Source organism: Salvia hispanica, chromosome 3 (genome assembly GCF_029641045.1).
Source record: "Salvia hispanica isolate PSC_SH4W2 chromosome 3, Shi_PSC_v1, whole genome shotgun sequence".
In the NCBI taxonomy this organism is placed as follows: domain Eukaryota; kingdom Viridiplantae; phylum Streptophyta; class Magnoliopsida; order Lamiales; family Lamiaceae; genus Salvia; species Salvia hispanica.
In genome coordinates, this window is record NC_142694.1 from 45,486,698 (window position 1) to 45,509,544 (window position 22,847).

Below are 22,847 nucleotides of genomic sequence, written 5' to 3' on the forward strand. Positions count from 1 at the left end.
AAGAGGGAAAAATCACCTGGCCGGGGTGTAGGTTTTAGACACCTTGTTGTTTCTTCCAAACCCGACCAGGTGAATTTCTAAAGGGAAATTTCACCCGGCCGGGTCCCCTTCTCAGTTCCTTGCACCTCAGACGATCTTCATTCTTTAACACGATCCTCATCATCGGCTCCTCCGCCTTCATAGACTCCTCCCGCATGGCCTTTTGAATGAAAGTGGAAATCGCTTCTTGTAGCCGCCTTACCATGGATCTCGTCGTGGGCCTTTCACGCGGGGTCGCATCACTTACCCTTTTGGCGTCGCCGCCGACACCATTCAATTTGAGAGTGTTCGCAATCTCTATGAACTTTGTGAGGTGGCGGTTGACATTCCTAGTGGTTCTTCCTTCAAACGGATACTGTTCTACCGTTTGTATAAGGGGCATCCGCAGCTCAAAGTTGTTAGCATCAATCCGAGGGTCCTCAGGGATGTTAAGTACATTGCCATGGCTGAATATATGCATCATCGACACTATCTCCTTGTTCTTCCTTTCTTGCTCCTCTTTAGCCGCCTTCTCCGCGGCTTTCTTATCCAACAGCGTACCAGGAACATCTTTTCTATTTATGCTCGAGTGTTGTCACCCATCTAGCTTTGATCACTTCTTATATTCCTACGAGTCCTTTCAATTTCTTGATCGATTAGCTCTAAGGTTTCCTTCCCAGAGCGCGTTCACATGCATGACTTGTAGGAGACAAAGTAAAACAAAAATTAAAATCTAAAAATAATACAATCCAAAGTAGCGAAAAGTCCGTTTAAAGATATCAATCATGTAGTAAAAGTTATCCCCGACAACAGCGCCAAAAACTTGATGCACATTTTATTAACACTAAATAATCCTGCAAGTATACATGGTATATATAGTATAGCTAAAGGTTAGTACCAGATATCGAACACGGGAAAAACAAATACAAAATGTCTATCTTCTATTAAGCATCTTCTACTATTTTGAGAAACAAGAGGTTTTGGGTTTCTGAAAATAAAAATTGTAAGAATATAAGAAAATACGATTGCAGATAAATCGCAGAGAGAAACAAATTCCAAGGATGTGCTTTCACAGTTATGGTTAAAAAAATTCCAACTACAACACCCTAATACAGTTCATACTTCACAAGAACGAGTCACAAATATATTGTTCATGCGGCGCAAAGTGGATTATAGACACTAGGGGCGTCAATTCTAGATTAATACTCCCTCCGTCCCAAGTTCTAGAGTCGTATTCCATTTTGGGTTGTCCTAAGTTACTTGAGTCATCACTGGTTTTGGCTATAAATAAAACATTTAATCACATTTACTTTACTTTTTCTTTTACTTTACCCTCTATCCTCTCTCTTACCTTTTTCTCTCTTCTACTTTATTTAATTCACTAAACACAACTTTCTTAAATCCCGTGCCAAAAAGAAACGCCTCAAGTAACGTGGGACGGAGGGAGTAACTCCTAAAAGTTCCTAAGATTCCTAATGTTCTCGCTCTCAATAACCAGTGCCGTTTTAAGTGAAGCTAATTGTAACGTCAACTAAGCTCTTCTAACTCGCAAACCTCCTTTCACGATTATGTTGTAAGTCAATAGATCATCACAAAATGTTTAATTCAAACGTGAAGCAATTATCCAACACTTAGAATAGAAGTTAAGTAATGAACAAAACATATATTAAATAAATAAGAATTGTATAATCAAAGTCGTTACTAACACATCCCTAAAATTCTATGAGTTTAGTTACACATAATTGAATAATCTAAAAACATAGTTTGTAGAAAAAACATTGAAAACATAATAACTAAAATGACAGAACACAAAGATTGAATCTTGTAGCCTTGATCTTCTCTTGAATTCTTCTTCAAACACCTTGAACATGATGTAATATGGATAACTCTCCAAATATTCTTGCTCTTGAAGTTATGCAGCAAAAAGCTCCTTATGAAGCTTGAGGGAGTATTTATATCCTTATTTTCGTGTCCCATAGTTATGGCAAATATTCAGCACAATATGATAAATCTTGGAGAGAAAGTAGGTCAAATCCGTCCGCCGCGTTTTCCCAGTGGTAGTTGCAATGTGTTCCGTAGCTTCTGTCTTTTATCAACGGTCGCTGCACTTGTTTCAGCGGTCGCTGGCAATCATCCAGTAGTTACTGGATCTTCCGGAGCGTTTGTTGTGCATAACCTAGCGGACCGCTGGGTGTGTTCCTCTTTTTTTGCTCAACTTTTCCGAAGCGGACGCTACCTGTTCAGCGGTCGTTGGCGGCCAACGGTCGCTAGTTGTGTTGTAGCAGACCGCTGGACTTCTCGAATGCTCCAAATTTCCAACTTCAACTTTTAGCTATCTTTTCAGACTCTATTTTGCACATTTCTCACAAAAGTACAAAATGGACATGTAAGACCATCTCCAACCATACACTAAAAATGAATTTTGGTGTAGAATTCTTCTCCAACCATACACCAAACTCAAACCCATTTTTGGTGTTTTTTTTTAACAACACCATATTTGGTTTTACTTGCAAAAGTTTTGTGAGACAAAATAAAAAAAAATGGTGTAAATGGTTGGAGTAAAATTATTTTTTGGTGGGATATATACTAAAAAGTGGGTTTGAGTTTGGAGTAAATGATTGGAGATGACCTAATACAACTTTGACACTCAAAATGGACCAAATAATGGCCTTAAAACAGGCCAAAATCCGAGCGTATTAACCACTGATACGCTCGGATTTTGCACGGTTTTAAGGCCATTATTTGGTTCGTTTTTAATGTTAAAATCACAATTCATGTCCATATTTTGTGTATGTTTTATCTATTTTGATATTTTGACGTGTTTTGGGAGAAATGTGCGTATTTGAGCCTAAAAAGAGAGTCAAACCGCAAAGTTGGAAATCTGAAGATTCTGGGAGCGTCCAGCGACCGCCATGTCAGTAACGGCCCTGCTCCGGGAAAATTGAGCATGGAATGAAGACACGCCCAGTGACCGTTGGGCAATTAATGGCGACCGCTACCCAAGAGTCAGAAGCCTCGGACCAACCCATGGTGACCGCTGGCCAAGGTGTTAGAGTTTGTATACTAGAAATCACGTTTCGAGTGATTGAATACTATAAAACTCTTATTTTATTTTCCAAGGAATAAAACAGATTATTTTTGTCATAATGTTGTTATATTTTATATTTAATGGATGTTAATTGCATGTTTAAATGTATAAGTTAACTTAACAAAGTCTAAGTCTTTGTTTTAGTAGACCGGTTGTGGGCGGCGTCCACTTTAAGGTAACACGATCAGTCCTAAACAAAGAAAAAGAAGAATTTCACGACCTAGATGGAATTAGACTATCCATCGTGAAAGGTTGCAATGTCAGTCCGCATATTTCTAAGCCTTACTGAAATAAGATGACATTGGTGTAGTAAAGCACTGAAAGGATTTAACAGCAAGACTTGTCACTCTTTGCCTCACAATTCTAGAGCAAGATATTTGAGAGATCTTCACTGCGCAAGAGGTTGAAGAGGAAGTCAAGTGAAGATCAAGGCTACAGGATTCTACCTTTGGATTTTATCGCTTTAGTTCTTATTTTTACATTGTTTTCCCTTCAAACTATGTTTTTAGATTATTCTATTATGTGTAACTAAATTCATAGGATTCTAGAGATGTGCTAGCAGAAAAGAAAGGATAGGATAATTTTAGAAGTTACCAGGGCCCCTAAACAAAATAGAGTAGCAGAAAGAAATGATAGGATAATTTTAGAAGTTAAGATGGCTCAATTTTTTAGCTCAAATATTCCTAAATTCCTCTGGCCTGAAGCAGTTGTCACCGCCGTTTACCTGATTAACCGCCTGCGTACTAAGATACCAGGTATGAAAACACACCTGCAAACTCTCTCATCCCTTACTGATATTCCTACACCTCTTACGCTTCCGCTCAAAATCTTTGGTTGCTCTGTTTATGTGCTTGTGCCGAAACATGAAAGAAACAAATTTTCTTGGGGTATGAGATAAATCAGAAAGGGTATAGGTGCTACGACCCAGGGTCTCAAAAGATTATTACAACCTTGAATTGTAATTTTTTAGAAAGTGAATACTTTTAACACACTCAAACTCGTGGTCAGGGGGAGAGTTATAGTTTTCAGGGGGTGTGAAATAATTCGACCCCTTAATTTGCGTGTGCCACAATCAAGCAACTCGATCGTGGAACTAACAAAGCAAGCTAGTGTCATCGCCGAGCCGGTCACATCTGTTGTGGAGCCTCCTCAACTGCCTATGCCTTATTCTAGTCCTCCTCAGTGATATCCGAGGTAATTCCTGAACCAAGCTAAAAAAATACAGTCATTGCTCATGACATCTCTGGTGTAGATGAAAACGAGAATGCAGCAGTTAATGGCGATACTGACCGTTATATATTCCCTTTAAGGAGTACTCGCGGGGTCCCTCCGAAGAGATACAGTCCCGATAGGGCAAGCAAAGGCAGATATCCAATGGCGAAGCTGGCTAAGGCGAACTTGATTGAAATGGCAAGGGCATTTGAAGCGGCACTCTATGAGGATGAAGAACTCCCTCACTGGAGAAGGCTATGAAGACCCCTCACTGGAGAGAAGCAATGTTGGTGGAGATGCGGGCCTTGATGAAAAACAAGACTTGGGAGATATGCCTAAAGCCTGATGAAGTTCGTTAAGGGGTTGGCAGCGGAAGCGCTCACATAAATCGATTACATAATAATCCTGATCAATTTAGCAGATTATTTAGACAAATTCTATTCACGTAATTATCACATGTATCATGCTCATAACTCAAATAAATCATGCTTTAAATTAATTAAAACGTAAAACATGCTTTTCTACGGTTTAACTATTTTACCTTGATGATTCTCCAAATAATCGAAGATAGCTAGCACCTTCTCCACGTGAAGATCTTTAGTACTAAACCACTGATCTTCTGTCTGGTTCTCGGACTGTAAACTGATATAAGGGTGGACTGATCTCACCAGTATACTAGGACTTAAATAAAGAAGACGGAAAACCTATCCCTCGAAGGAGAGAAATCGTCCCTCACAGTGTATGAGAGGGGGACGAAAATTTTGCTAGAAAATAAGTGTATTTTCTGTCTCCTTTATTCTCTTATTTATATTAAGTCATATATTGGGCCCACACAAAGATCTATGGAAGGTTTTGGATATGGGCTCCTCCAATTAGCTTTTTACTAATTAAATTAAACTCAATTTAATATAAGCTTATAATTGGAATATTACGAGCAGCCACTACAGAAGTAATATTGCACTCCCCATCCAAATCCAAAATTATAAGTACTTCGGGTTTCCATTGCTTGGTATTTATTTCCCGTGCTTAAGATAGAAACATCCATTAATTAATTATTGTCTGCTATGGACTTAATTAATTAATATCTTATTTATTCCAAGAGTGGACTCAGCAAGAAAAACTTATTTATTATTCATAGAGTAATCAAACTCCAACTAGCTAGGTTCCGAATAATAAAACCTTATTTCAAGCTCCTCTTGAGGATGTTATCAAACGAGACTCACCTCGCGCACGATTCAACATAATAGCAATCCTAGCACCGCTAGATATTAATCACCACTATCCAATATACCAGGCTTATTGGGTTGCGAAAAACCTGCACCATTTGGTAAGTCAAAGTAGTGCATAATCAATACCGTATGCTCAATGCTAACGTACATTGATTAAGAAACAATAATTTACAAGACCTCGTCTTTCAGTAGATAGGATAAAGACTGTCTCGCTATTAGATCAATTCAGTGCTATACCACACTGATGCAAAACGTATAGAGAAATTGACTGAACGGAGAAGAAATTTAGAGAAACCCTAGTTTCAATGAAAAACGAAATATTATTATCAAAATTCAACTGCGGCCCAAAACAAAAGCAACGCTATTTATAAGCGTTTAAAAAACCCTAGAAGTTCATAAGGAAATAAAACAGAAAATTAAAAATTAAAAATAAGCTGATAAAAACAGTAAATTGCAGTTTTCGCCCCCTAAACGATGTCAGAAGGCCAAAATCCATCGTCCATCATTGATGAGTTCAATCCCAAATTGCGTTTCGCATGTACCGTGCGAATTTCAAATCAATCTGACACCGCCAGCTTTTGCCCGATTTCTACGTTGAAACTGCATCACACACCAACGTCATCTTATTTCAGTAAGGCTTAGAATTAATCGGACTGACATTGCAACCTTTCACGATAGGTAGTCTAAGCCTATCTAGGTTGTGAAATTCTTCTTTTTCTTTGTTCAGAACTGACCGTGTTACCTTAAAGTGAACGACGCCCACAACCGGTCTACTAAAACAAAGACTTAGACTTTTTAAAGTTACTTATACATTTAAACATGTAATAAACATCCATTAAATGTAAAACATAACAACATTATGACAAAAATAATTTGTTTATTCCTTTGGAAAACAAAATAAGAGTTTTAACAGTATTCAATCACTCGAAAGATGATTTCTAGTATTCAAACTCTAACAGTTCGAACAGTGGGGTGTCAGATGGGTCTTCACCATCAAAAGAAGGCTAGATGGGTCGATCGAACGGTATAAAGCACAATTGGTAGCTAAGGGATACACCTAGACATACATAGTGGATTACGCCAAACCTTCTCTCCTGTGGCAAAGATGAGTACTGTTCGGGTACTTTTTTCTGTAGCACCAACCCGAGATTGGCCATTACATCAGTTTGATGTGATAAACGCCTTTTTACATGGAGAGCTCAGGAAGCCTATTTATATGGAGGCACCTCCAAGATTTACCGGTGATTTTGCATGAGGGAAGGTTTGCAAATTGCAGCGGACGCTATATGGATTAAAGCAATCACCAAGGTTCACAGAGCTAATGAAGAGGTACGGGTACAAGCAAAGTAACTCTGATCACACGTTGTTCCTGAAGATAAGAGAAGGGAAGATCACGTGCCTGATCATCTATGTAGATGATATGATCTTTACTGGTGATGATGAAGATAAGATGAGTCAATTGAGAAATAAGTTATTTGCTAAGTTCCAAATGAAAGACTTGGGACTACTCAAGTATTTTATGGGCATAGAAGTGCTAAGATCGAGGAAATGAATTTTAATCAGTCAAAGGAAGTATGTGCTCGACTTGCTGACAGAAACCGGGTTGTTGGAGTGCAAACCCGTTGACACCCCTACAAGTTCAGAACCATGGTCTACAGATAGCTGAAGGGGAAGAACCTACTCACCACACAAGATATCAGCGTTTGGTTGGAAAGTTAATCTATCTTTCTCATACCAGACCGGACGTATGCAGTTGGCGTGGTGATACGCTTTGATTTTGCATTATTTCAGAGCCCTTATTTGGTCTATTTTTAGTGTCTTAATCGCAATTCATGTCCATATTTCACATATTTTTATCTATTTTGGTATTTTGACATGTTTTGTGAAAATTGTGCATATTTGAGTAAAAAAGATAGGAAAAAGTCAAAGATGAAATTCTGGAACGTTCAAGACGCCCAGCGGCCCGCTACATGTGTCACAGCGACCGTTGGCCCACAGCGACCGCTACGCTTGAAGCGGTCAGCTCCGGAAAAGTTGTGCTGAGAAGTCTGAAGACGCCCAGCGACCGCTGGGACGTGTGCAGCGACCGCTCGAGAAATCCCGTAGCCACTGGACTAATCCACAGCGACCGCTGCAGGATATGCAGCGACCGCTACCCAAATCCACACAGGCTTCGGACAACTGCACAATGACCGCTGGCCAAGGTGCACCGGTCCGCTGCGAAAAGGCGGTGCACGAATTTAATTATATTTTCTCCAGATTTTACCTAAATTAGCCAACCTTTTCCTTCCATCCATAAGATTCGACCTACTCCCTATATATACCCCCTTAAACCTCTTCATTAACAACACACTCTTTACACTCTTTGCCTCACAATTCTAGAGCAAGATATTTGAGAGATCTTCGCTGCGCAAGAGGTTGAAGACAAAGTCAAGTGAAGATCAAGGCTACAAGATTCTATCTTTGGGTTTTATCGCTTTAGTTCTTATTTTTACATTGTTTTCCCTTCAAACTATGTTTTTAGATTATTCTATCATGTGTAATTAAATTCACAGGATTCTAGGGATGTGCTAGTAACTCTTTTTGGTTTATACAAATTCCGTTTTCTATTTAATATCCGTTTTGTTTATACTTCGTTTCTTCCTTAAGTTGTTCCGTAATACTATTTGAGTGACACATTCGATGCTGATTTGATATAACTTGCTATATAATCGTGAGAGGAGGTTAGCGAGTTAGATCCCCTTAATAAACACTACAATTAGCTTCCCTTAAAACGACACTGTTAATTGAGAGTGAGGACTTTACAAGGGTCTTAGGAGCTTTTAGGAGTTACGAATCTAGGATTGACAATCCTAGTGTTAGTAATCTATGCTTGTACCGCATGGGCATAACTAGTGTGACTCGTTCTATCGAAGTATAAACTGTGCTAGGGTATTGTAGTAGGAATTTATATGATCATAGCTGCGAACGCACATCCCTGGAATTATCTTATCTCATTTATTTGACCTCTAGTTTGTGTTGCATTCATCCATTCACCGCTTTCAGTTCAACTGTTTTCCAAAAATTCTTTGTTTCTCCATATAGTAAAAGAAGCTTAGTAGGACGTAGCCAATCGATGATCTTATTCCCCGTGTTCGACAATCCGGTACTGACCTTTAGCTATACTAGATCTACCCTGTATACTTGCAGGTATATTTAGTGCTAATAAATAGTGCATCACGTAGTCAGTCAGTTCATGCATACACCTCAAGTAGCTCACTGGGAGGCAGCACAGAGAATTGTTTGATATCTGAAGGGGACGTCAGGCCACATGATTTTGTTCGAGAATCATGGACACTTGAATATTCATGGCTTCACCGATGCTGACTAGCCAGGAAATCCTAATGATAGGAAATCGACTGCTGGGTATTTTACCATTATAGGAGGAAACCTTGTTACTTGGCGGAGCAAGAAACAAAAGGTAGCCCCCTTGTCAAGTGCCAAGACGGAATTTCGGGTGATTAAGACTGGATTGATTGAGATCCTATGGTTAAGGAAATTGATGTTTGAGCTGGACCTCAACTCACAAAAAATGTGTAAACTGTTTTGTGAGATCTGAAGACCAATTGGCGAATATCCTTACAAAAGCTGTTGATGCAGGAAGCTTTCATGAGGTATTGGGAAAGTTAAGAATGGGTGATCCCATCGCTTAACTTGAGGGGGAATGTTGGAAAAAGATCATTAGAAGGAAAAATATTGATTGAGATCACATAAATTATGCAATTGAAATGATTTCCCATAAATGAGGTAATTGTTATTAGGTCAAATCTTGCCATGTTTGTGTATTCCTTGGCCTATATAATAGGCGTGTATATTGTGGTTAAGAATCGAGTCTTTGATGTAATAAATGTTAGCATGTACTTCCTCCGTCCACGATTAAGAGTCTCATTTCTAAATGGCGCGGGTTTTTAGAAATGTTAAGAAAAGTGGGTGGAAAAAAATTAGTGGAATAGGGGTCCCACTTGTATATATTAGTTTTAAATGATATGTGAGTGGAATGGGTTAGTGGAATGTGGGGTCTTTTTACCATTTATGGTAATTATGAACCGGGACTCTTATTCGTGGACGGCCCAAAATGGAAAAACGGGACTCTTATTCGTGGACGGAGGGAGTAGCAGAGTGTGAAATATTGCATATGTTGATGAATTAATTTGTTAAATCTTCGCTTTGATTCATGTCTATGGTTAGATTTTCATTTTACCATACTTGCCACGTCTTGACAGGTAAAAGATCTATAGTCATATACAATTCTAAGATGTCTCTTTAGCTTAGATTTTGGTTGAAAACCATTGGTAAGAAACTCAGATTTGATTCTTGTTTAGAGAGAAAGTCTTGATTCAGAAGCCCAAAATATTTTTGGTGTCTATTGTCGTGTTTAACGCTATAGAAAATAAGCTTTCTATATGTCTAGATTAGTCATGACTTGAGTTTTAGGAGGCGTGTTCAGTTTTACCCTAATAATGTTTAACGAATATAGAGCGTAAAATATACTTTATCATCGTTTACACAGATTCAATTAAAGAATTAGTTTATCAATGTGTCTCTATTCAAGGGCCTAAAATATGTCAACAGCAATGTTTTTTACAGTGTGATTTCGTCAATTTTTGTGTTATAATATTTCACTTTTTATTTTGTTGTGCTCCGTCACTTCAAAATAAAAACGTATCTCTTTAATTTAATAATCAAATAATAGCTCTCCCCCTTGTGCTATCAACCCTTAGAGCATCTCCAATGGCGGCTAGCGGGTCGGCTAGCCTCTCCGCGTGCGCTGGCCGGTCCGCTAGTCGACCATTGAACCGGCGAGCGAATCGGCTAGCCCACGCCGATTCGCGGGTGCTAGCCGATTCGCTCGCCGATCCGCTGGCCACCATTGTAGCGTCCCGATCGGCTAGCAATCGGCTAGCCCCCATTTTTTTTTTTAATTTTCGAGACTCTATATATATGCAATTTTAACGTCATTTTCATTCGCACCACTTGTGTTAACGAGTTTCTCTCTCTTTTAATTTCTGTACAAGAGCAATAACGTGAAATGGAGAACAACAACGACTCTACTCCAGTGACCAGCGGGTCGCAAACTCCCACGGTACCCGTGGGAGGTGGATGGGGTCCGATGGGCGAGTACTACAATATGTACCCTTGGCCGCAGATGATGCCGGGGATGGTAGCCGGGGTGGTGGTATGTCGGGGTGGCAGGGGTGCAGGGGGTGCCGGGGATGCAGTTGATGTCGGGGTGTATGTCAGGGATGCAGGTGATGCTGGGATGGCAGCCGGGGATGCAGCCAGGGCTGCTGGGGATGCCGGGAGGGGACAATGTCTATCACCCCAGTCTTGACTTTTTGTCTGCTTCTTCCCACACATCGACCCCAGCGGAGACGCAATACACTGGGGATGAAACCTTCTCCTTAGAGGAGTTGGGAATAGATCTCGAGGACTCTCCCATTCACACAGGGGAGTAGGTCGGGTTCGAAGCGCACCGAAGAAGAAGAAGGGCAAGGGAGAAGGGGTGGTCGGCGAGTCGTCGCAGCCGAATGATGAGGGCAGTTTGGGTAAGGTACGGAGGAAGTGGACGGATGAGGAGAACGTCGCGCTGTCCAAGGCTTGGGTGAGTGTTTGCGATGATCCCCTCCAGTCGAACAATCAGAGGATCATCAACTTGTGGGCTAAAATAGCAGCAGCCTACAAGAACTTTTGCCCGGACGGGAAGCCACACGGTGGGGAGGAGTGCCGGAAGCAGTGGGACCGAATCAGGGTTGCGGTCTCCCGTTGCGGGCTTGTACGCCAACCACCTCTTTCCCCTTGAAGGGGTTTTTATAAGGAGTTCACCTTCTGGAACTGCTATAAGGTGCTGATGGATTCTGAGAAGTTTCGGGCGGGTGTCGATGCTGGCTGGCCGAAGAAGCAGTGGTTGAACCTCCCCGGTGATTACAGCAGCAGCGGTGGTTCCCACGAGCTCCCAGACGATGCTCAGGAGTTCCCGTCCCCTCCATCGTTTACTCGCCGCACTCGCCCGGTTGGTCAAAAGAGGGCGCAATGGGGAGCTAGGAGCTCCGCCCACGGGTCCCAGGAGGTCCAGTCGGCATCCCCCCCTACTGGCCAGTCGTCAGCCGAGCTTTCCAGCCTCGCGCGTCAACAAACACAGGTGAACATGTGAAAAATCATAGGTGAATGGCAGACGACAACTGGCCCTGTGGAGAAGGGGTTTCTTCATGATCTCCTCCATAGTATGCGGGCCGATTTTGCTGCCGCACGTAGGGTGGCGGGAGACGCCGGGCACACAGATGCGGCAGATTTTGGGTTCCCGGGTAGCGGCGACGGCGGCGACGAGGAGTGAGGCTGGGATCGTGTGTGGAAGCATAGTAGTTTTTTTTTTAATTATGTAATTTTTTTAATGTACTTTTTTTAATTTAAATAAAATTATTGCATTTTCCCGTATCTGTGTCGTAAATTTAATTCGGTATTTTGCGTGGTTGTAATTTATTTGTTTTTTATAATTTTGCAGGCCTATGGCTAGACTATTGCTTGTCTAGTTTCTTATCCTGATGATGTGGCAGGCAGTTTCTAGTCCTAGATGATGTGGCAGGAGAAGTTTTTTGGCTACGCTGTTGCTGGGCTATGGCTGGCCTATAGCCATTGGAGATGCTCTTATATGTCTCATTTATTCTTTTTTTTGTCCGCTAATAAACGTAGCATTTCACTTTTATTATTTTAGTACGTTGATCTCACAAATCACTTATTCATTTCACTCATATTTTACAAAAGTGTGACACACGATTCTACAATTTTTTTTCTATCCAACTCTTTTTGACAAAGTCATGCAATTTTTAAAAATTAGATCTAGCCAACTAGTATATGACCTTTATAATTAGTGGACGAAGTGAGTACAAACAAAGTTGCAATCTTGGCGTACTTCAAGTTTTAAGGACAATAATTCAAACATGTTCTTGTAATTAAATATCATATCATATCATTCTGCTTTAAAAACAAACATACTGAACCTCACGCTCCACAAATTTTTTCATACATTTTTCTTTACATAGTACAATAATCTATTAAACCTCGATCCAATATGGGACATTTATTCTTAGACGGGGGTAGTATTATTTTTTTCACACCGGAATGGTCATTTACCGACATTGAGTGGCCTCTTAAGAGTCGGAACGAGAATCAAAGGGTTTCTCCTCCGAACTGTTATGGCAAAGTCCTCTACCATATCCAAATCCTGATTCCTGAGGCCACGCGGCATCTCCCAGTCGAAATGGTAGAGAAGCGTGGCCAGCGCCAGGTCCGAGTTCGCTACCCCGAAATTCATTCCGGGGCAGAGCCTCCTCCCGGAGCCAAACGGCAAATACTGGAAATCGTTTCCCTTGTAGTCTATCGTGGAGGCTTGGAATCTCTCTGGGATAAACTGCTCTGCGTCGGGCCAGTATTGGGGGTCTCTTCCCAGCGCCCAGGCGTGGACGATCAGCCTGGTGTTGGAAGGGATCTCGTAGCCGTTGAGGGTGCATTTGCTGCTGTTGAGCCGCGGCATCATGAAAGGCAGCGGCGGGTGGATTCTGAGCGTCTCTTTGATGGCGAGGGGTAAGTATTCCAGCTCGTGGATCCTCTCTTCGTCCACCCGCCCCGTCTTGTCGAACACCTTTCTCACTTCCTCCTGCGCTTTTTTCAGTGTAACGGGATTCTTCACCATCTCCGACATCGCCCACTCTATCACCGCTGCGGAGGTCTCGCTCCCCGCCAAAAACATGTCCTGCCATTAATTGAGGTCAACAAAAACTGCATCCTACTTTTATACTAAAATTTAATTATAAAAATAATTTATAATACTAACGATGCTCAATCCTTCAGTAATTATCGATATAGTCCGCAGAGTTATAAATAATTTACCGACAAGTAAATTACTGATGGAAATTTTTTGTCTCTAACACTGTTTATAGACGGAAATTTACACCATAAAAATTGTTTTTTTAGATAATGTGACGACTGAAATGAGTTAGGTGATTTTATATTTCATTATCAAAAGTAGTCTAGTAAATACTCCCTCCGTCTCACATAAGATTGACACGTTTTCCTTTTAAGTTTGTCCCAACTAAAATGATACATTTCCTTTTTTGGAAACTTTATCTCTCCAATTAATACACTCAACCACTTTTTCACGCTCCTATTAAAATATTCATCTTTCTTTCTCTCTCTATTTTAATACTTTCACCCACATTTTCTCTTTCCAATTAAACACATTAATCAATATATCCTAAAATCCTGTGCCGGCTAAAGAATGTGTCATCTTAGCTGGGACGGAAGGAGTAATATAAGTTCGGAAAATATAAATTGACGAATTGAAAAAGAAACTAGTGACAAGTAATGAACAGAAGTAAGACTAACCAGCATGACTGCTTTAATATCATCGTCTGTGATGGCCATCTCGCTCCCTTCCGCTTGACATTTGAGAAGTATACCTAACAGATCTTCGAATCCATCGTCTTTCTCCGCTGCTCTTGCCTCAGCTATGATTTCTTGGAACATTCCGTCCATTTCACGGTGCATCTTTTCTATCTTGAACTGGATTCCGGTGAGGAACGGGAGCACCTTCACGGAAGGGTACAGATCGGCTGCGTTGAATCCGGCTCCAAAGTTGCCGAGCCTCCTGGTTATATGCATGACCTTGAGCCGATCCTTTGTTGTGGCCCCCACCGAAGCCCTCGTCACGATGTCATACGCCAGCAGATGGACCTTCTCCGACAGATCCACGGCGGCTCCGTCGCCGGCGGCGGCGGTGATGAATCTGACCAAATTCTCCGTCTCCTCTTGCCGGACGTGCCTGCAGGAGTGGACGAGATATTTGAAGAGAAGGAACGAGAGAAACCGTCAGAACCATAAAGTTATTTTACTTTTTTGGAATACAAAATGATAGGACTAATATTCCAAATAACAAAATAGGCTAAGTCATATACTCTCCATTCCATAGCAAATGAAATACTCCCTCCGTCTCAGTCTAAGTGATACATATTCCTTTTTGGTACGCCCCGACCTAAGTGATATGTTTCCTTTTTAGGCAAGAATCAACTCACTCCCCTCTCCTACTTTTTCCTCTCATCTCTCCTATTTTATCATCTCTCTTACTTTATTTTCTCTTTCTCTTTCTTACTTTACTCTTTTTCTTACTTTAATATGAATAATTTAATTCACTAAACATCACTATCTAAATTCTTGTGCCAAAATAGAAACGTCTCGCTTAGGCCGGGACAGAGGGAGTATTTGTTTTTCGACACAAAATTTTATACTCCCTCCGTCCACTATATATTAAATGTACTATCATTTTTCATTTTCCATCCGTCCACCAATAAATGTCTCATCTCAATTTTACCATATTTGGTAAGTGGACCCTACATTCCACTAACTCATTTCACTCACATTTTATTATAAACCAATATATAAAAGTAGGTCCCACATTCCACCAACTTTTCTACCTACTTCATAAAGTCAAATAATTTCTTAAAACTCGTGCCAGTCAAATATGAGATATTTAATGGCGGACGGAGGGAGTATAATCAGTGGCGAATTCATGATTTTTAATTTGGGGATGCGAATAGTGTAAATAGTTAGTAGTATATAATAGTCAAAAAAAATATTGCTAAAAATATTACACATTGAAATATTGTTTAATTTTGGAGTAATAGATTAATAAAAAAATAACATAATTATTTATTATTCTACGAATCCTCATTTCTTAAAAGTGAGTGACTAGTTGGTCACTGGAATCTTAAAACAATATTTTGCAATGAAAACAAATCGTCAAATATCAAACTATTTATTCATTCCTTTTAATTTATTTGTGCATATTCATCCAAAATCATAACAAAACAAAATTATATGAATTCTAACTGTCCGACCAAAATTATAATGACTGTAAAACTTAATAACACAGACAATAATATAAACTATTACTAGCATAGAAAATATACTCACGTGTTACTATCTAAAAATAAATTGGGGTATACAATTTAATGACTATAACATGAATGCAAAAAAAAGTGCGATAGGAGATATTCATTAAATGTTGTATCATATTCAAAATTGGACAATAAAACTAAAATGAGGCAGCATATATATATCATCACCACATCACTATTTCCTAGGCGGCATAATTTAGGTTTCAATCGGATGGAGATTACTTTACAAATTTTTATTGGAGATATAGTATTAAAATTATCATTAATAATAATATAAGTAAAATAATAGCATTAAAAAGAAAAAAAAAATGGGGGTAGCACTGTCCCCCCTAGTTCTACATTCCGTCCGCCAATGAGTATAATGTTGTTCTGTTATTTAACGAGGAGATAATAAAGTAATAGAGATGAAAAAGTAGAGACAATTTTGTTTCCATTTTAAGAAACATTTCGTTGTTATTAGAATAACCCAAAAAGTAAGACGTTTCCTTTTTAATGGGACAGAGTGAGTATATATTATATATTACGAAGAAAATTGTATGAAGTGGAAAAACTATCCGTATCATGCCTGAATGAGCGGACGCGCTTCATGCTGAGGAGCTCGACCGTGCAGAGCTTCTTGAGGACCCTCCATGGCTCGCCGTAGGGGGCGAAGCCGACGCCGGTGTAGTTGTAGGAGAAGGCCTCGGCCGCAAGGCCCGGGGGCCGGTTAGAGAAGGCAAGGTCGTGGGTGCGGAGAACCTCCTTGGCAACCTCCACGGTGGAGACGATGAGGTAAGGGAGCCCGCCGAGCTGGATGCGCATGAGAGGGCCGTATTGGGCGGAGAGCTTGCGGAAGACGTGGTGGGGCGGGGTGTTTCCGGCGAGGAGGTGGAGGTTTCCGATCACGGGGAGGCGTTTCGGGCCGGGGATTAGGTTGAGAGGCTTTGATGGGTCGGATTTTTTGTTTGGTAGTAGTTTGAATATGAGGAACAATGATAAGAGGAAGGTGAGTATGATTGTGAGTGATTCCATGACTGGTGTTGATGTTTGTTGTGCTTTGATTATTCGCCAACTCTTACAATATTTATAGAAACGATGAAGCAATGAGTTAGATTCCAACTAGGATTCGTTTGAAAAATGGGAAGTATTATTGGTCGACGAAAACCTTTCCTAGTAATATTCTCTTCGTTTCAAGGTAGTTGGAGCATTTCCTTTGGTCACAAAAATTAAAAAGTTGAGGTGTTAAAAATAAAGAGAAGAGGATAAAGGAAGAGAGAGAATAAAATAAAGGGATGAATAAGTATAAGAAAAGATAGAAGTCAATTTTTTCTAAAAAGAAAATGACTCAACTATCTTGGAACAACCTATAAAATAATACGACTCTTACGGTATCTATATATAAGTATTTATAAAAGAGGGTAGCACTTACTCCTAAATTAATGAAAAAACCAATAAAATTAACTTCTAGAATTCTATGGCTTCAATTCAACTAATCTCTGATTAATTATAAAATAATACAACTCTTACGGTATCTATATATAAGTATTTATAAAAGAGGGTAGCACTTACTACTAAATTAATGAAAACACCAATAAAATTAACTTCTAGAATTCTATGGCTTCAATTCAACTAATCTATCAATTAATCAATGGTTCTATGCCATAGGATGTTAAGTGGTTGGTAAAGTCATTGGTTTGATGGATTTTTTTTCTCAAACAAAACAAAATTAGGAAAAAGTTTGTAGTTTTGGAGATATTTTTTAACTTTAATGAGGCATATTTTTATTTTGCGTCTTTAAAGTTGAGAGACGCGTTTCAGTTTCACATACCTACCAAATATGCTGAACAAACGCTAAAAAGGAAAAAAAAAAAAAAAAAAAAAAAGGAAGAAAATCTTAAGGATATTTTTTAGTCAATTAAAATGAAAACGTCCCAGTAGTGGGTTTCCAAAAATTTGTCATCATTTAAATTTGTACGACTTTTTAAGAGGGTTGAAAAGTTAATTACAAGAACGTGGTATCTAACTTATGTATATTAGATACTATAAAATAAAATATAAGAATGAGTTAATTAGTAGAATACGAAGTTCATAATTAAAAATAGTAAATTTGAGAGGTGACAAATTTCGTGGTATGGACAAAAACTAAATGTGTGACAAATTTTTGGGACGAAACGAGTATTTCCTAAATAAGTAAGAGTTTATCTTGATTAGGATAGACGAAAAAAAAGAAAGTGAATCATCTTAAATGATACAGTTGGCGTACTATTTTCCTCGGTCCATAGTAGCGGAGGCATTTCATTTTGGCATGCAATTTAAGAAAAATTGTGTTCAGTGAGTTAAGTAAGAAATAATAAAGTAGGAAATGAATAAGTAGAGTGTGAAGAGAGAATATTGAAGGAAGAGAGCATAAAGTAAGTGAGAAGACATGAGTTGGCTTTTACTAAAAAGGGAAATGACTCCACTACTTCAGAACGTACCAATATATCAAAATGACTCCACTATTATGGAACAGAAGGAATACTTTTTCCCACAAATGTAAGTCCCTCTTAAATTTATTTTACTTTCTGGTAAAAAAAGGACAAATATAATACTCTTTGTATTTTAAAAATAGAAACTCCTTTCTTTTTGATTTTTCTTTTAAAAATAAAAATTTTCTATTTTTAAAAATAGACTCCACCATCCACTAGGGGAAGAATCTGTGCTACGGTTAAAGCACAACAATCTCATGCTGTGTGTCAACGCAAATGTTCACACATTAAACGACATCAAGCATTTCATAAACCGTTCATTTAGTCCCCACCCCAACCCACCTTTATTCTATTACTACTTCCGTCTTGTAAAATTTGTCCCACTTTGATCCGGCATGGAGTTTAAGAAATGTAATATAAAGTTAGTTGAAAAGGTTAGTGGATTATGTGTCCTACTTTTATATATTAGTTTTATACTCCCTCTGTCCCTAAAAATTTGTCACTTATTTCCATTTTTGTCCGTCCCTAAAAATTTGTCACCTTTCACTTTTTTCATTTTTAGTAGTGGACCCATATTCCACCAACTCATTCTTACTCACATTTTATTATAGAACTAATATATATAAGTAGGACTCACATGCCGCTAACTTTTTCAACTCACTTTCTACTACATTTTTTAAAACCCGTGCCGGGTCAAATGGTGACAAATTATGGGGGACGGAGGGAGTAATAAAATGTGAGTTGGAATAAGTTAGTGGAATATGTGGTCCACTACCAAAAATGGTAAAACTGAAATGAGACAAATTTTGGGGACGGACGGAAATGGAAAAATGGGACAAATTTTCAGGGACGGAGGTAGTAATTCATTTACATTTTATTTATTAAATCTTTTTATGCTCAATTAGGATTTCTTTTGCTATATTTTATGTTTAAATGTTTTTTTTGCAAAACTTGTTAGTTTTAACTCATTTCGATAATTAAATTTAATTATAGATTTTATCATTAAAAAATTTAAAAGTTGATTCATGAAAAATATTAAAAAACAAAAAGTGTGTGTGCTGTGGTATAACAATAATTTACTTTTTTTCCCTAATATTTTTATTTGTTTTAGTAAAGAACACCTTAAATTCAACTATCAACACGAGTTAAAATTAAAATGACTAGTAAAAGAGTTAATTTAAATTAAATGCATATTATTGAAACTATTTTACGGTAAAGTCAATTTACATAAAATAAGATATATGAAATATTTAAAAAATGAAATAGTTAAAAAGGATTTAATGGCATTTTTTAGTATAACAAGAAACGGAGGGTGTACTATTAAATACTCCATCCGTTAGTTTACACTTTCTTCACTTTATTTAGTTTTTTAAAATAAATGTAAAAAATAAAATAATTCCTAATGTGGAACAAATGGAATAACTATTACGACTATTACGTTTTGTATGAAAGTGACATGAACAAGCAAATATTCATGATAATCAATGCTTATAAGACATAGTGTTCATGATAAGGGTTAGGATTTTTCTGAAAAATTTATGGTATGTTATTCGAATTTTAATGAGACAGAACGTACTCAGAATTCTAACAACAAGAAAAGACATGTAATTATGAATTATCTACTATTCTGATTCTCCAATTTTTCCTGGGTATTCTTTTTCTAGTTTTTTTTACAAGAAAAGACATGTAATTATGAATTATCTACTATTGTCTCCATCCACCAAAATTTGTCCCACTTTGACCTGACACGAGTTTTAAGAAATATAATGAAAAGTGAGTTAAAAAAGTTAGTAGATTGTGGGTCCTACTTTTATATATTAGTTTTATAATAAAATTGAGTAGGAATGAGTTAGTGGAATATGAAGTCCACTACCAAAAATGGTAAAATTAAAATGGGACAAATTTTGGTGGACGGAGGTAGTATCTATTATCATTATTATATTAGTTATTATTATGTTATAAATTACTATAACAAATAATTAAGATTTATTGTAATTTTAAATTTTAAATCACATTTATAACACCAATAAGAATGGTAAAGCGAAGTCATATTCTAATGCTTATAGCATCCTAATCCAAAATCAAGACCAAATCTCCACCTTTAGATTTTAAAATGAGTGGATGAGATTAAATCTTACGAATCTCAATAAATAGTAGGCAAAATATCAACAAAAGGGTAATATCGTCATTATGTTATCATATGATAATTTTCGTGAATGTTTTTTTATATCAACATAGTGTATTACAAATATCAACAATATAACATAAGAATATCAACACTAGTACAAGAAAATATCAACACATATTTATTGAGATTTTTACATGGTATTATTGAGATTTTTTGATGTATTTGTTGATAAAAATCTGGTTATCAACATTTACGAAAACTAAAATAAATAATATCAAATTTCATCATCCGAACGCCGTCGGAACATATGCAATTGAGATCTCGTTGGAATTCTTATAAAATTATCTAATTTGATATATTTTTGTGAAAAAATAATTTAAATCGAGAGAGTTACGTAAATTTAAAGTTTTAAGATGATTTTAATGAGAGGGAATTGACATTAATACCCTCTAATTTTATTTATTAATTTTCTTAATTAAAAATATAATCCATGTGGCATTATTTCAACCACTAGATCTTCCAATCTAATGGCTAAAATTTAGTCTTAGGGATTGCTAATTAGTTAGCAATTGATCACTCCCTTGGTAAAGCATAACTATAATCATAATAGTAATAATTTTATAATTTACTAATATTATTATTATTATTATTATTATTATTATTATTATTATTATGTTATTAGTTAATAATTTATAAAGAAAATTGTTGTATAATTATTAAATTATGAATCGTAACAATAATATTGATTATTATTATCATAATTATTATTATGTTATAGATTAATACAGTACTACTTAAAGTTTTTATGTAATTATATGAATCATATTAAGTTATAATAATAATAATAAATAAATTCTTTATTATATCATTTTATCAATTATTAATTTATTAAGAAATCTTAATGTAGTACTTACTAAAGTTATGAATCATAATAATAAAAATTATACTTTAATTGTTATTATTATTATTATTATTATTATTATTATTATTATTTTCTTCATTGATAATTTATTAAGAAACTCTTAATGCAATTTTTAAGTATTACATTATATTATTATATCAATCAAAATAATAATTAAATTTCAAATCCTAACAATTTACCTCGATATCCCTTAATATCAACATATGATAAATAATCTATTAGGAATTATATCTCTAAAACCATATTTATTGGAATCATAATTTGTAACAACATACGAAACAAACAAGCACATACTCCCTCCATCAATGAATAATTGAGTACGTTTGATGCCGCTCGTATTTTAAAATATATAGTGAAAAATGGGTAGAAAAAGTCAGTCTCATCAATGCACAAAATATCGTCTCTTAACGATATTCAAAACGATGAATTTCATTAAAAATGTCCCGCCCACATGACAATTATTCGTGGAAATAGGGTTAAATTTTCCAAGACCCAATCCTCAGATTATTACTTCGATCGGGTGGCGTCTAAGATTACAATTTTTCTTTCGTTTGAGTTACGTTGTAGGAATTTAATCTTTGGCTTAGCTCTTGTCTTTATATATTAATAATAATGTCAATGTCATATTGTAAGAGGACTATTCTCATATTCAAATGAAAGCCTTTTGGTCAATTCTGTTAGCTAATAAAAACTCATTTTCTACTACGAAGAATAAAAATAAATGTACATTGTATATTATATCTCTAAATTTTAAATTTAAATTATGTAGAGTAATAATTTTGTTATTGGATATATTACTCTACAACAGTAAAACAGAAACAATATGAAATTTTATAAATACATTTTCATATAATTTCGAATTTGATTCGAGATAATTCTAAATAGTTACATGGAGTAGTATTTATGTTATACTCCAGTATTAATTAATATTTATATACTTATTTTCGATGTAAAATATCTAAATCGATTTTCAGTACCACTACAATAACAAATAAATTGGATCACAAAATAATCTAGTTCACAATTCTCCTTTTTATAGTACAATCTTGTATTAACGTCAGTAAATGTGAACAAATAAAAATGACAAGAGAGTGTTAGTCATCACCAAGAAACAATATACTACTATATATTGTGATAGTTAAATGTGTTAGGAGTGTTGTTGATTTGATTTTAAGCAAACCCGTAATGCAAAACCTTAATTTCACCAATTAAAATGCTAGTCTCTAATTAATGGTGGAAATTTTCAGTATTGCAGTTAAAATCATACATGGAAAATATCTTCAAAATACGATTGATCTGAAATTCTTATGCATATACAAAATATTAGAAAATGATTATACTATTTTCTTGATGTTTCCATTGATACGCCAACTGATTCATGCATGACTTATTAAATTCAATTTATACTCAATGATGTATAAGATAAGTTCACAATTGGTATTATCATTTCGGATGCGGGTGTTCAACGTGGTTCATATGGTGGATTAGGGATAAAATTATATTCGAGATGATTGTCCCAAATTGTGAAATTGAGAAGAGACTTTCACTGTGGATGTTAGGTTCGTGTGCTAAAGGATGATGTACAGAATTTTCATTTGTACCGGAGTAAATATATGACGAGTTGAGACGGGTTCGATGATGGACTGATATTAAGCATAAGACCACTAAAAAGGTTTGCCTTGCCCTTTGTTGTAAAGCTTCTCTAGCCGTGCTTGCTTAGTGGTTAGTTGTTTGTGGTGTGAGCTTTGAGCGTGGTTGTATGCCTATTTTTGCCTTTGATTTTGTGTTAGTACATGATTTTCTCATTAGTCTTGGTT

The 22,847-nt window shown here is 36.8% G+C and overlaps 1 protein-coding gene across 1 annotated transcript; it reads right to left on the reverse strand.

The window, feature by feature from the left end:
- Positions 1–12,511: 12,511 nt before the first annotated feature.
- On the reverse strand, positions 12,512–16,573 carry LOC125216484 (cytochrome P450 71D10-like). Its single transcript, XM_048118199.2, has 3 exons — positions 16,099–16,573; positions 13,966–14,401; positions 12,512–13,333 (listed from the first exon to the last, which is right to left on the reverse strand). The coding sequence occupies exons 1-3, from the start codon at positions 16,542–16,544 to the stop codon at positions 12,707–12,709; spliced, it is 1,509 nt and encodes a 502-aa protein (XP_047974156.2). The 5' UTR covers positions 16,545–16,573; the 3' UTR covers positions 12,512–12,706.
- Between the last annotated feature and the right edge of the window lie 6,274 nt (positions 16,574–22,847).

Bases quoted from the DNA above. Each gene is read 5' to 3' on its own strand.
- LOC125216484 (XM_048118199.2), bottom strand. From the start codon at position 16,544: ATGGAATCACTCACAATCATACTCACCTTCCTCTTATCATTGTTCCTC. The intron at 14,402-16,098 runs GCATGATACGGA...CCACTCCTGCAG, and splicing joins AAGCGCGTCCGCTCATTCAG to GCACGTCCGGCAAGAGGAGA. The intron at 13,334-13,965 runs GTTAGTCTTACT...AATTAATGGCAG, and splicing joins ATATTAAAGCAGTCATGCTG to GACATGTTTTTGGCGGGGAG.